This window comes from Typha angustifolia, chromosome 9 (genome assembly GCF_048772165.1).
Source record: "Typha angustifolia cultivar Huaian chromosome 9, ASM4877216v1, whole genome shotgun sequence".
Classification (NCBI taxonomy): domain Eukaryota; kingdom Viridiplantae; phylum Streptophyta; class Magnoliopsida; order Poales; family Typhaceae; genus Typha; species Typha angustifolia.
Window position 1 is genome coordinate 1,930,668 of NC_133247.1, and position 13,431 is coordinate 1,944,098.

A 13,431-nucleotide genomic window follows, 5' to 3' on the forward strand; every position below is an offset into this window, starting at 1 on the left:
ATTATCAAAAGGCAACTTCTATGAATTTTATCAAGAGGTATCTCAATTGTTCTCTTAACAAACTGCAGGATAACCAAATTCATGACCAAGCAAAATCCATTTACAAGACATGAGAACAGCAGTGCAAAAATTACAACAGGAGAAAATTTTCTACCAACCCAATGGATAATGAATGCCACACTGGAAGAAACCTGTAGGCAGAATTGCCTCCGGTAATGTACATTAGAACTTCAGAAAAATCAAATGAATCTCCAAGTTTGCCGCTCGCTTCACGCCTGGGTAGACGAAGAACTACTGTACATTTTGCTCACTTGCTCCACCTATACATAACTATTCTGAAGCTGCTTTTCCAAAGAGAGGAAAATCTTGTTGAAGAACAGATACTCACAAGTCAAGGGATAAATTATTTTGATCTATGGACATCTTCATGATTGCTCCTGACTGATAAATATCTCCTCTTGAAAGATAAGCAAAGAATGATTGCTTTTCTTGCTTCGCTATTTACCATCCATCCGACACATTTTCTGCTCTCTGTTTGTCTATGGAAAAGAACCGAGAAAAAAATAATATGCAGCAGCTGTTGTGCAAAGATTCTCTGGAGAGGAATGCCGAAATAAAGAAGCCAACAAAAGACTATCTAATTAGTCTGAAATCAGTTCTTCAAAGCTCGAATCCTCAGATCTGATAAATATGTCATCCTCTGAAATTTTTCCATTGGTCAAGTCACTTCCCAAAGGTGCATTTTCTCCATAATCCAAATCTTTCCAATCTAACTCACTATTTCGACCTCCAGCACTGTTGCTTGAATTCCCCTTATCATTTTCACTACCATCATGGGTTTGAATATGAGAAGTGGAATCTACTGACATCCTAGAACTCTCACATATGCATGCCAAGGGATTCTCATGAAATTCACCCCTGCCAGGTCTAACCTCGTTAGGTTCCCCCATAAACCCTTTTTGAAACATAAGAATTTTGGATGCGAATGCGTCCCAAGTCATGCTTGTTCGATTCAGAAAAAGAGAGTAAAGTTTTTTAGCATTTGGTCTAATGGTCCTTTTGTGCCCGTAGTATCTCCTGTGGTGATATCAGATAGATCAGCATGCTGAGAAATAGTTCTCATGAATCAATTCGTAATGAAGGAAATTTTGAGCATACCTCCGACCAGCCAATATCTTAGCCATGTTCCCATTGTTGTTAGTTACGAAAGCATCACTGCCATCGCATACAATGAAATCAAGAGCAGCCATGCGAGACGAGAATGACAAGAAAGGCGCCAGCTCCTCCTTGCTTGCTAGCGTTTCTTTCGAATGGAAGTTAGGGAAGAGTGCCTTCAGAGGGGCCAGTGTGTCCTCTCCTCCATATACCTCTCCAGATGCGACATAGATGTGAACATCACTGCTGAATCCCAAGGCACGCAGCATATAGCCTACTTCTTCAGGTGTTAAAGGGCATTTACCATGCCTACGCTCCTTTTCGGGGTTGCTCATCTACAGAAGATATAACAAACTACTAAATCATGCAGTAGAGTTGCTTATAGTGCCATCACCAACCAAGATAAACAGCTTCCTTACATGTAAAGTTTTCCACCTTTTGCGTATCGCCCCCAACTCTTTCCTCTCTTTTTCCCCACCTCCATAGTAGCATCCAGAGAAGGCAAGCATATCGGGCTCAAACCTGCCAAAATAAGCAGTTCACCAATGGAACTCTAGAATTGCATCCTCAATTGCAGTATCCCTTCATGAATAAGTTATTATATCGATTCAAGAACAATATATTTAGAACTTAAAGAGTGATCAAAGATAATGAAGTGAGTGTAAGGATAGCTATGAATCAGCAGATTGAATCTTCAAAAGAAACTCACTCTTGACAGTTTTAACACCTAAAATGCTCTTAGAATGACATATGACAAAATAGGAGAGGATGTATCAGACAAATAGAATGTCAGGACAATATGGGCCATGCATATGACAAAGCTGAGTTGATTATAGCAAGCTTTCATGATGCTCAAAGATCAGTTAGTTCACAACACAGGTTGGAACCAACCCAACGGTATGTTAATAACCATAAAGAAAAATACAACATGTGTTGTTTGATGAGCAGGATTATGTAAACATTGACATGGATTATAAGAAGGCCAATTATAGTATTTTTTAATAGTGTACCTCAGGTGAAGAGCAATAAAATGCCCTCCTTTTCCCTTCATTCTGCGGATCAGGGTCTCTCCCATTTCTAGTATAGGATCTGTGAATTTTAAAGCATGATAATTGACTCTACACCTCAACTTCTGGAGATCGGTCTCCAACTTATTTGAAAGCCTGTAATCAAACTTCTTCAGCTGAACGACCTGTATTATAATTGAACAAATATGTCAGTTTTTGCCCATGTACATGGGTCCAAAAACTTGTTACATAACCTAGGACGTGTATATGCTAAAAGAAGAATGTAATCCTTAATGCACAAGCTAATTGAAATCATAAGTTCCACAATTACAATGTAAATTCTCCTATATAGTTTTGCAAGTTGTTTCTATTCAAAGCATTGTACATATTACATAGAAGTCCTCTAAGAATCTGAAATTCTTACGTGTTTTAGAAGCTCCTAATCTACAATACCTACTTAAAAAACTATTTTCCTTGATCCCTGAACAATTCTGTTCCTCAGTACCTTTCACTTTGTTTCCAGCCAATTGCAACAGAGAAACGGAAACTTTTGCAACTAGAAGAACAAAGAAATAATTAATCTGAAGGACCTAAGACTGTCAAAGGAGTATGTCTACAATCAATAGAACACATCATAGCTAAGCCCTGAGGCCAAATGTAACGGGAGAAATCATTATAATAAAGTAAAATAACAGCTAGGAAAACAAGACAATAATGTTCATTCAATATTCATGAATATCAATCCATATCTTGTCAATCCCAGCCAGCTGAACAAGTACATCTATCATCAATTGTTCATTCAAAAGGTTAGATCCTGTCATAACACCAGCTTTACAAAGCCTTTCTCTTTTATCTGATTTTCCTAAGAATCAATAACAAATCAAGATGACACTTTATTTGAGAGACTGACTGCAAAGTGAAAATCTTATCATGCTTTACCAACAATAACTCCAGGTCTACAATCGTACACCAGAACACAATAAAGACTTGTATTACCAATTACTTGGCAACATACAAAATAATAGAAGTGCTAAAAAAAAGATAACGAGATGCAAGATGGTAGCCTTCTCATTTGCTTACGTAACAAGAAAAGGAAATGTAGTTAAGAAGCTAGGATAGACAAGAAAGCAGAATGAAAAACATGATTATTGTATACATAAAGAATGATACTTACGTGCTTTTTCAAAAGAGCAGGTAGGACGCGGCTATGATAGCACTGTGGAGAACATTTTCTGGGTACAAGCATACTATAAGGAGTTGCAGCAGCTTTTGCAAACTGTTTTGGCAGTTGTTTTATGATTTTAACATCTTTCGAGAGAGAAGTTATGAACCAGTCAACATCAAATATCTCAGAGAAATGACTGCAAAATAGGATAACAAGCAAACGAACAAATGTGAATACATGATTGTTTAAGGTGATTTTTAAGCAACAGAGGGATAGCAGTACAGCACAGCGACAAACCTAGCATCCTGCCAAAAAGATCTCTTGTCCAGCTTTGGGACAACAAGTGTCGCATTCAGAATGCGTGCAACAACAACAGCATTTATAATCTGAAATTCCACAATTAGCATAAGTTCTCCATCAGTTACCTCATGTGGCATTTCTATGAAAGCATGGAAAATAAAGTTCACCAATGACATGATTATAATCCTACCATTTAAATGGGTTATCAAGATAAATAGATGTCGAGAATAGAAAGAGCAGATCCTGTGTATTATATTTCAACTTCAATATAATTAATGTCCAGTTATAAATCTCAATTTAAATAGCATCTTAGCCTCCAATACTTCTTTTACCAAAAGAAGGTTCTCTAGACTCTAGAATAAGGACATGGCTCACATTGTTCATGGTCGATCAGGCAACCTTGTTTAATAAGTGGAACATAAAAGGATTCAAATCTAATTGATTACAGTATCTTGCTCACATACCAGAAGCAGCAATATTTTGAAAGGAATTAAGACGGCAATTTATCTTACCCCTGTTCGCTGTTGATTTAATCCTCCACTGGTTGCAATCATCAGGTACCTATTCGGGTGAGTGATGGCTTCGGTTGCTGTAAGCAAGAACTGATTAAATACTTATCAGATAACTGCATTTCTTCCACAAAAAAGGTAATGTTCATCAGAATATCTTATCCCTAATATATCAGGTAAATAGCAACATAACGTTTAACACTAAGTTTCCCATCAATATTAATTTATGAAATGGAAAGAAGAATAAAGAAAGTACTAAGATAAATTATGAACAAAATTTCCATCTTTATACTCACACCAGAGATTCAAAACTACCAAACACCAATACTTCTATATGTATGAACGAATTAAGCACGCCATTAAAAAGATATATAAAATCCAAACTAGAACGTACTCGCAAATCCACTGCTCGCGTTGCTGCACCCATAGAAATACTTCGACAGCTCCGATCCCCAAAGCTCATCTCCCCCGCTTCCTCTATACTAAAAGCCCAAACAAAAAATTTTAAACAAATTAACACCAATTTAATAAAGTCCAATCCCGCCGTTGCATTAACAAGAACATGATTCAACGAACATTAACACGGAATGCATCGGCACCGGCAACATTCTTCTGCAGCTCCACCGGATTCTTCAGCTGTAAAAACATAGTAAGAACAACCATTAGAGATCCCTTCCGGATAAAATAAGTAATGCCCAATTCCCAAAACGGCGGATTGAGACGAATACCAAGAGAGACCAACCCCTGGCACGGCCGCTTTGGTATGACGGATTGGGGAGCGGAGGGTGGTCGACGAGTGGCGGCGCGAGGAAGGAGTAGAACGCGACGACGCCGAACAATAGCAGCGCGGCGGCGCTCATGGCGACGGTAGCCGGCACTGCCGGAATCACCCACCTACCGTGGTTGCGCCGGCGGCGGAATCCCATCTCCCTCCTCCTCTCTGTCCTTTAAGCTGTCAAAAACTCTTCCGTCTCCCCCTCTCTCTATATGTACCAAATATCGGACCGCTACGTAGCAAGAGAATCGTAACGGGGACAAATGGTAGAAAGAGAGCAACCTTTAATAAAGAAATGCAAGCACTGTTAAGAAATTAAATGGTATATAGGAAGGTGGTGATGTAAACTTTTTCGAGCTGGGAATTACTAATTAGTGAGGAGGATTTATACTAACAACGACGATTATCCTCCTCTCGGATAAGACCGGCACGAAGATTAAAGCAAAGACAGGGAGGGCTAAATTTGGGGATTAGGTGAGCCGGTAGTTGACCGAGATTACGAGACCTATGGGATTAGTTTATTTTCAAACGTTTTTCTTTTATTTTAAAAAAAAATATAGGCGATTTGATCGATGTGGAGTTTAGTCTTTTTTATTATTATTATTATTATTATTATTATTTATCTAAATTCACCCCACTTTTTTTTTTCCCTCTCAAATATCTGCATCATTTTTTTAATAAAGTATTAAAACTTTATATTAGTTTGTTAAGAACTACCAACTAAAAACGAGAGATGGTTACGTACTCCATGTCTTATTCTAAGATTAATTTTGGCGCACTTGAAAATAATATATGCATGCTCATGTGAATGCACATGCACTAACAATTAATAGTTCATAGATTTCATACATATAATAATAATAATAATACTTCTTCGCTAAGAAATTAATTTTTATCCACGATATGATCTTAGACTATGGCGTCAAATACTGTATTAGTTTAGATAAATTAATTAATTAGATATCTCTTCAAGTATTTCTTCAAGCATTTAATGAAGTAAACGATAGGTACGTTATGTTCATTATTTTATTACTCTTTAACTGATGTGTTTGTACTTTATGAAGACATTATGGTCACAAATCCCAGTAATTAGTATAAAGTATTATGGTGCTGCAAACATTTGTGGAAATATACTCAAACCATAGGGGCTTTATGGGCGTATAAATCTTTGGTTTTGGTCTTGGTCTTGGTCTTGGTCTTTAATTATCGATTGTAGTGACATACTGGCGTGGGATTTTTCAACCGAAATTTGTATTTAACATCCTGTGTTTTTACTTTATTACGTTTTCCATCCAAATAAGATAGTATAGTGTATGTACTAGGCAAACATATAATTTATTCACAAGGGCAGCAGTTGATGGAGATGACAGTGGCTCTAAAACATTAGAGATCGAATGGACACCAAATAATAACTGTAGAATTAGGATTAGGTTTAGAGAAATTTGTATCTAACTCCCCCGTCTTTTAATAAAATTATAATTTATACCCTATAGGTTTACTATTTATAAATTAAATTTTATAATTTAACGAATATGTGTAGAAAATATCTGATTGGTTAGTTATATTTAATGAAACATTTAAATTAAGTTAACTATACTAAGAAAATTATAAAAGTATTCTGGATAAAGTTTTAGAAGTAAGGCCATTTTAATTATTTTAAAAATATAATATTTCTATTTAATAAAATATTTCTATTAAAAATATAAGAGGTAAATTATAATTTTGTTAAAATACTCGGTGTTACATGCAAATTTTCCTTGGATTTAAGTACGTGTCAAGTTTTAAAGACGGGAATCAAGTAGGGGTGGGGGGTGGGGGGTGGGGTTGGGTCCATGAAACGTTCAAGTGGTGATATAATGAAAAGCGAAAGAGAGGGAGAGAGAGAGCACGTGGTAGATGCTACGACGAACTCTCTCGCATCTCATCACCAAACTGGGGAGCCTGCAGCCTCCTTCAGTGGACAACTGGACACCAAATACTCAAATAGTGCCACGATTAAAAAGAAAAGCTATTCGGGAATTTTGCATTTAAAACCTCCGTAGGTTGGTCCAAATGAAAATGGACCCTTTTCTATGATTGCAGCAGTACAACTTGGTTATTGGAGATAATAGTTTCGTGAATACAAAGCAAACAAGTGGGGAGGACAACTGAACCATCCCATTCATCTTTTCACCAAAATAATATATATATATATATATATATATATATATATTACTCAATTGGAAACATTGAAACATTATTGCATTTGGACTATGTCTCTGTCCTTATATACCTAAACAGCTCGTAGAACTAACTCCAATTAGAAGTATCTTTTGGTTTGCCATGGGGGGTTTGTCTGCCTCACTCGCTTACCATATTTTAGCAACTCTTCTAAGTGGGCACTAAGGGAGCAAACGAGTTGAGCCTCAGTGAGTCGGCTATTACTTAGGCTTAGCTCATAATTAATTTTAAGCCTCTTTATTGGGCTCAGGCAAGGTTTGCCTCAGCTCGAGCTAAGCCCGAGCCAAGTTCAAACCTGAAATGAGCATATTATCAAGCCTCATTCAAGCCAAGCTAACTTGAGTTGGATCGAGCCAATTCAAGCCTCTTGCCGGCCAATGGAGGAGGACGATGCGGCGACTGGTTGGAGAATGAGAGCGAGGCAGAGCTTAGAGGATGGGTGCTGACTACCGAAAGAGTAGGAGGTGGCGGGCAGAGACAACTCGAGGAGACGAGAACAAGTGCCAAAGTTCCTAACTGTCGACTGTTGAAGAAGGAGTAGGTGGCAGCAGCTCGAGGAGATGGTGACTTGGCTTTTTCACGAAGGAGGAGGAGAGGATAGCTCGAGGAGACGAGCAAGGGTGCCGAAGGAGTACGAGGTGGGGAGGGATGTGGGGTGTGAATGTGGGATTGAAAATTTGGGATATTAGATTTGGTGATTAGGGTTTATGATTTTATACCGAGTCTATTGAGTTGAGTCTAAGCGAGCCGCCTCCAGCTCAGGCTCAACTCGATATTAATATCGAGCCTCTTTCATCGGCTCGGGCTCGGCTTAGCTCTGACCAAACCGAGCCGGACTCAAACTTCAACCGAGCCAAGCCCGAGTCGCTCGTCAAGCTTGACACCCTTATCGACAGTAAACTGAGGAAACAAAAGTTAAAACCATAAAAATGAGTGAGCTCTCAGTTTTATTTAACATGATACAATAAAATTCTCATATAACAACCTATTCCTTAAATAAATTATGATTTATATATTTATAAATCGAGTTCTATGATTAATTTAGTAAATATATGCTTAAAAACATCATGGTTAAAATTTAAACTAACATCTTAAAAGTATTTTATTAAATAGAGATATTTAATTTCTAAATAACTAAAATATTCCTAGACTTGATAAAATATATTTTTATATTTTTTTTAGTATAGATCTAACAGCAAGTATTTGCTAACAATATAACAACACAGTCACTTTTTCCGAGAGTCATAAGTTTAAAAATCCAAATTTATTTATCTATTTATTCGTGATACTAACATATATATAGTTCTACGTGACAAAATCATACAAAGATAATAAATAGAGTAGTAATTAAATGCTGGAGTGTGCACATGGTTTAAATGGAGTGCGATGGGTTTTGGGTTCTTTTTGGTGGCAACTTGTCATTGGAAGTGGGTGCAAAGAGAAGGAGACCCCACCGGCCACGAGGTCGAGCTCAAGTTTCCATATAGTGCCGGAGTGAGTCATCGAGTGCTTTTAAAGAATATGCTCGTATCTTTTGGGCTCTTGTCAGCATGAAACCAGCATATACACGTCACTTTCTTTTCTTCTTCTTTTTTTATTTTATATATATATATATATATAAATTAGATTCATTAAAAACAGTAGGCTAATCATCTACTAAATTAAAAAGTAAGTATATTTTTAGTATATAAATTAGATAATTGAGTTAGTTATCTCAAAAATCATACATATGAGTACGTGCCAATATAATGTATGAAAGCTTATTACCTCTCTCTCCTTCATCATTTTTTTAATAAAAAAATTATATTTTATCTTTCTTATTTTACTATGTAATTATTATATTCAAATTAAAATTTTAGTTATTTTACTTACTGAATTTAAAAATATAAATTTAAAATAAAGTTGTAGAAAATTAGATAAGCTTCTCGACTTATTCCTACGATTAAATTTTAAAAAGATTATCTAATTCTTTATAATTTTGTTTTAATGAATAACTCTAAATTCAATATGATGGGTCAAATATAATAAAATAATAATAATTTTATTTAAATATAATTATATGGAATAAAGTGACATAAATAAAACTACAAAAGAATAAACTAAATTTAGATCTAATGCAGTGAGTAATGTATATATATATATATATCTTCTTCTTTTTTGTAAACTCAATCTGGGAGAGAAGTTCTAGGCCATGGATTTTTGGGTTTGACATTTAAGAGGCCAGCCCAAATTAGCTTTAGTTCTTCTTAGATTTTTAGAGTGGTGGCCTTCTTTTTAGCTTGGACAAAGCCCAAGTTTAAATTATCTAGAGGCTAGCCAGCCCAGTTGCAAGTGGAAAATGGAGAAATTTTCTAAGTACCACCCTATGGTTTAGTGCTTTAGTTATTAACACCAGTCTTTTGAGCTATTTTTAATACACCCCTTCCTTGTGTTAATAATTTTCACATTCTTGGTTTGACTAACTACCCTTAATCTGAGTCTTAGACTATAGTTTGTTCTGTAATTCCCCTCAGATAATTTCTAACTTAACCCCGTAGTAACTATATATATTAAAATATTCTTGAGGAAAATTAGAAGTTTCTGAAGAACTTTAGATTTTGTAATGCTATTTTGGTTAAGAATATTTTAAAAATCAAACGGAAAAAAGAGGTCAGAATGTTTTAGGTATTTAAAATAAATAAAATTGAGTACCCTAATGACATGTTTATATTTAGATACTATTTTCTTATAGAGATGTTAATTTAAATTAACTCAAGATATGATATAAAAATTATATTAAAAGAAGAGTGGAATTGCATATGGCTCAAAAATAAGATCCACAGTAGCATCCTGCTTAAAAGGGGCTGGATTAATAAAAAAATTAAAAAATAAATAAATAAAAAAACTCAGGGACGACGTAGGGTAGGGGTGTTATTTGAGTGAAAATTATAATTTACACTTTTTAAATTCGAGGTGCAGAGGCTAATAATAAATATATGGTATATTTATTTAATATTATTATACCCACAGATAAGGAGAAAACCGCATTTAGCGTAAGGTCACAATACTATACTAATCTGTGCTTTCTTATCAACATAATACGGATGTATTCCTAACTGTGGTCCACCTCACACTATTCTTCTCTCCCATTTTATTGCACCCACCAGTCCACACCCATCTCCACCATCCTAAGTCGATCGTGCTTTTCCCCACGGGGACCACATGGGTCAACCAGCCAAGTCGCTCCATCCGCACTTAAAAACAAGACACCGCCCTCTCGACGACCAGAGAGTCCCAAAAATGAGGTCTCTCTTCTCTGCTGCCTTCTCCTTCTCCCTCTTCCTCCTCCTCGGCTCTGCGCAGGGGGTCAACTTCACCTGCTACTCCACTTCCACTGCCACGTGCCAGGGCCTGGTCTCCTACCTGGCGGTCAACTCCACCACCTACGCCGCCATCCAATCCCTTTTCCAGGTCACATCCCTCTCCTCCCTCCTCGGCGCCAACGGCCTCCCTCTCTCCACCTCCGCGGACCGGACCGTCCCGTCCCGCTCCACCGTTCGGATCCCGTTCCCGTGCAAGTGCTCCAACGGAACCGGAAAATCCGACAAGGTGCCGGTCTACACGGTCAAGCCCGGCGACATTCTCGACACGATCGCGCGGAACAAGTTCGAACAATTCGTGACCTACCAGGAGATCGCGGCCGTTAATGACATACCCGACCCTAATAAGATCGACGTAGGGCAAAAGGTGTGGATCCCACTGCCGTGTAGCTGCGATCCGGTCGGAGGAGAGGCGAGGGTGCATCTGGGGTACGTGGTGGCCTCCGGGGACTCCGTAGCTGGGATCGCCAAGGAGTTCGGTTTGGCCGACGAGACGCTCTTGAAAATTAACGGGATCGCCGATCCGACGAAATTGCTCGCCGGTGCTATTCTTGATGTGCCCCTGCGCGGTATGACCTTTTTACCCTTCAATTTTTTTTTAATTTCACATCGTATAAATATATCGTATTTCACTTTACACTAATCTCATATCGACCCTCGCTATTTTCATTAAATCCTACAATACGCCCTATTTGGGTGTTTGTTTCAAATTGACATACATAAGGATTGGTTAGGATGGTTTTTAGTATTAAAGTTACAGGGGTTAAATAAAAAATTGTAAAAAAAAGGAATATAATTAGGTCTAAATTTAGTTCAACCCTTGTTTTATTTATGTCATTTTATTCATAATATATTTAAACTAAAACTGTTACTCCTTTTATTATATTTGATCATTCTGTCAATTTAATTTAAAATTACTGATTAGAAATAAAATTGTAAATAACTAAATAATATTTTCAACGCATCACATAGTAAAAATATAATAAATATATTGAACATATGTATATTTCTTAATATTTTTATTAATTAGGTATTATTTTAAATACATGGAAAAATTTATCCAATTATTTATAATTTTACTTCTAAGAAGTATTTTAAGTGCTATGATCAAATATAAAAGAATAAATAATAATTTTAGTTTAAATATAAATATAAGGAAACGACTTGTAAAATGTGACTTTATCATATCAAGTTGGGTGTCAAATGAAAAATAAATACTTTTATGTTGGGTTGGGGAGAGAGATATTAACTTATTAAGTGCAAGTGGAAAGCAAACCATTAATGATGTTCTTCTATTTAGTTTTTCTACTTTGACTTTTACATCTCCAGCGGTGCAAAAAGTTGACTAAAACTTGAATAATCTGGTACTAGGTTTAGACTTTATAGTTAAAGTTCAAAGCTCTTTTCTCGAAGTGCATAGGAAAGACTTTGCGGGCAAGATTTGATTCTTTCTCGCTTCCTTCTCTGTGACTTTATGAGGAAGTGATGGGCAGTATGCAGATTGTGCAATTAGTCCTGAATGCTATTGATGCCCGGTTGGATGACTTACTCTCCCACTTACTTCTTTATACATTTCAAAGCAAGTTATTTGATAAGAAGTGCTCCACTTTGAGACTAAATAAATCTGGAAACATATCAGAACTGAGTAATGAGAATATCATACAATTTCAGCCAACTATGAGGTAAGTATTAGATTATCAAGTATATAAAAGAAATAAGAATAAGTCTGCCTACATCTTTCAACTTTACTTCCTGGGTCGCAGTTGCGTATGAAGAATGGTTTAGAACTTTAGACTTTGTTCTATATTTCTCCTTTCACATTAACTTGCTCCAGGAGATGATGTAGATAGAATTGAGAGCAGTAACATTTCTTGGTACTTTGGTATTACAGTTTGTTCATCCTCCATTAGCAACACTTCAGCAGACTACGGCTTAACCCTACCAAATGGCAGCTATGCACTCACTGCTGATGACTGCATCCTCTGCAGCTGCAGTTCAAGCTCATACCAGTGAGTGTTTCCAAAACCCTCACCTTTGATATGATAAACTTATACCCCTTAGTTCTGTCTTGTTACATGGTTAAACTAACATTAGTACTGATAAATTGAATCAGGTTAAATTGCAGCTTAAATCAAGCCAAGAATTCCTCTATTTGCAATGCACCAAAATGCAGAGGGAATTTGTCTCTTGGTGACACATCCACCTCTGGTTGTGAAGTTACTACTTGTGCCTATACTGGCTATACTAATACCACTGGATTAAACATCCTTTCCATGGCTGTCACCAATCAAACCAAGTGCTCGAGTTAGTATTTATTACATTAATCCTAGAACTCCCATCTTATTCTCTTTTATTATTTCTAGCATATTTGATTAGGAAAACAAGAGATCTTAACTTTCTTTCTTTTCTTTTTTTCTTTTGATCAACAGATGGAGGATTGAGAGCGTCAGGATTGATTGAATCCATTTGGAGGATATCTTTCATCTTTATTCACATGATTTTGATTTGGGTTTGCTTTGTTTGATGTGAGGACTAGCTCTTCTCTCTTCTCCCCTAATAAGGATTAAGCTTTGTAATAAAAGCCACATTTTGGTGGCCCTTTTGCAATTTAAGATTGCACTATGGACTTGTTTTTGATACAAGAATCGACTTCAGTGCAGAACAATCAAGTTCTAATTATCTCGTTAATTGATTCGAAACTATGTGAATAGTTGCTCTATCAGATAACATTGTTTGCTCCTAAACATCATTTCCCTTCAGGTTGCAAGAAGAAGTTTTGGGAAATTTAATAGAAACACCTTTGGTTTTGCCCATATTATCAAAGTATTTTTAATGTATTACTAAGTTATATAGAAATCGAGCTCTTATACGTCCAATCAATAATAATTAAAAGATAAGGTGCTTTTAGTAATTTCCCGTAAATAGAAAGGGATATGTACGG

The 13,431-nt window shown here is 36.4% G+C and overlaps 2 protein-coding genes across 3 annotated transcripts; one reads left to right on the plus strand and one right to left on the minus strand.

The window, feature by feature from the left end:
- Positions 1–46: 46 nt before the first annotated feature.
- On the minus strand, positions 47–5,214 carry LOC140766866 (O-fucosyltransferase 6-like). 2 transcript variants are annotated; one of them, XM_073106529.1, is made up of 10 exons: positions 4,865–5,214; positions 4,713–4,772; positions 4,531–4,618; positions 4,140–4,216; positions 3,625–3,713; positions 3,337–3,523; positions 2,166–2,347; positions 1,575–1,677; positions 1,159–1,490; positions 47–1,077 (listed from the first exon to the last, which is right to left on the minus strand). In XM_073106529.1, the coding sequence occupies exons 1-10, from the start codon at positions 5,060–5,062 to the stop codon at positions 642–644; spliced, it is 1,752 nt and encodes a 583-aa protein (XP_072962630.1). In that variant the 5' UTR covers positions 5,063–5,214; the 3' UTR covers positions 47–641. The 2 variants fall into 2 exon arrangements, with proteins under 2 accessions (XP_072962630.1, XP_072962631.1); XM_073106530.1 differs by lacking the exon at positions 4,865–5,214 and having other exon boundaries at positions 4,140–4,229; positions 4,713–4,759.
- Positions 5,215–10,317: 5,103 nt separating this feature from the next.
- LOC140766870 (chitin elicitor-binding protein) lies at positions 10,318–13,166 on the plus strand. The gene is made up of 4 exons (XM_073106536.1): positions 10,318–11,059; positions 12,382–12,499; positions 12,604–12,794; positions 12,920–13,166. The coding sequence occupies exons 1-4, from the start codon at positions 10,333–10,335 to the stop codon at positions 13,012–13,014; spliced, it is 1,131 nt and encodes a 376-aa protein (XP_072962637.1). The 5' UTR covers positions 10,318–10,332; the 3' UTR covers positions 13,015–13,166.
- Positions 13,167–13,431: the final 265 nt, after the last annotated feature.

Bases quoted from the DNA above. Each gene is read 5' to 3' on its own strand.
- LOC140766866 (XM_073106529.1), bottom strand. From the start codon at position 5,062: ATGGGATTCCGCCGCCGGCGCAACCACGGTAGGTGGGTGATTCCGGCA. The intron at 4,773-4,864 runs GTATTCGTCTCA...ATGTTTTTACAG, and splicing joins CCAGGGGTTGGTCTCTCTTG to CTGAAGAATCCGGTGGAGCT. The intron at 4,619-4,712 runs GTTCGTTGAATC...TTGGGCTTTTAG, and splicing joins CCGATGCATTCCGTGTTAAT to TATAGAGGAAGCGGGGGAGA.
- LOC140766870 (XM_073106536.1), top strand. From the start codon at position 10,333: ATGGGTCAACCAGCCAAGTCGCTCCATCCGCACTTAAAAACAAGACAC. The intron at 12,500-12,603 runs GTGAGTGTTTCC...AAATTGAATCAG, and splicing joins TGCAGTTCAAGCTCATACCA to GTTAAATTGCAGCTTAAATC. The intron at 12,795-12,919 runs GTTAGTATTTAT...TTTGATCAACAG, and splicing joins CAATCAAACCAAGTGCTCGA to ATGGAGGATTGAGAGCGTCA.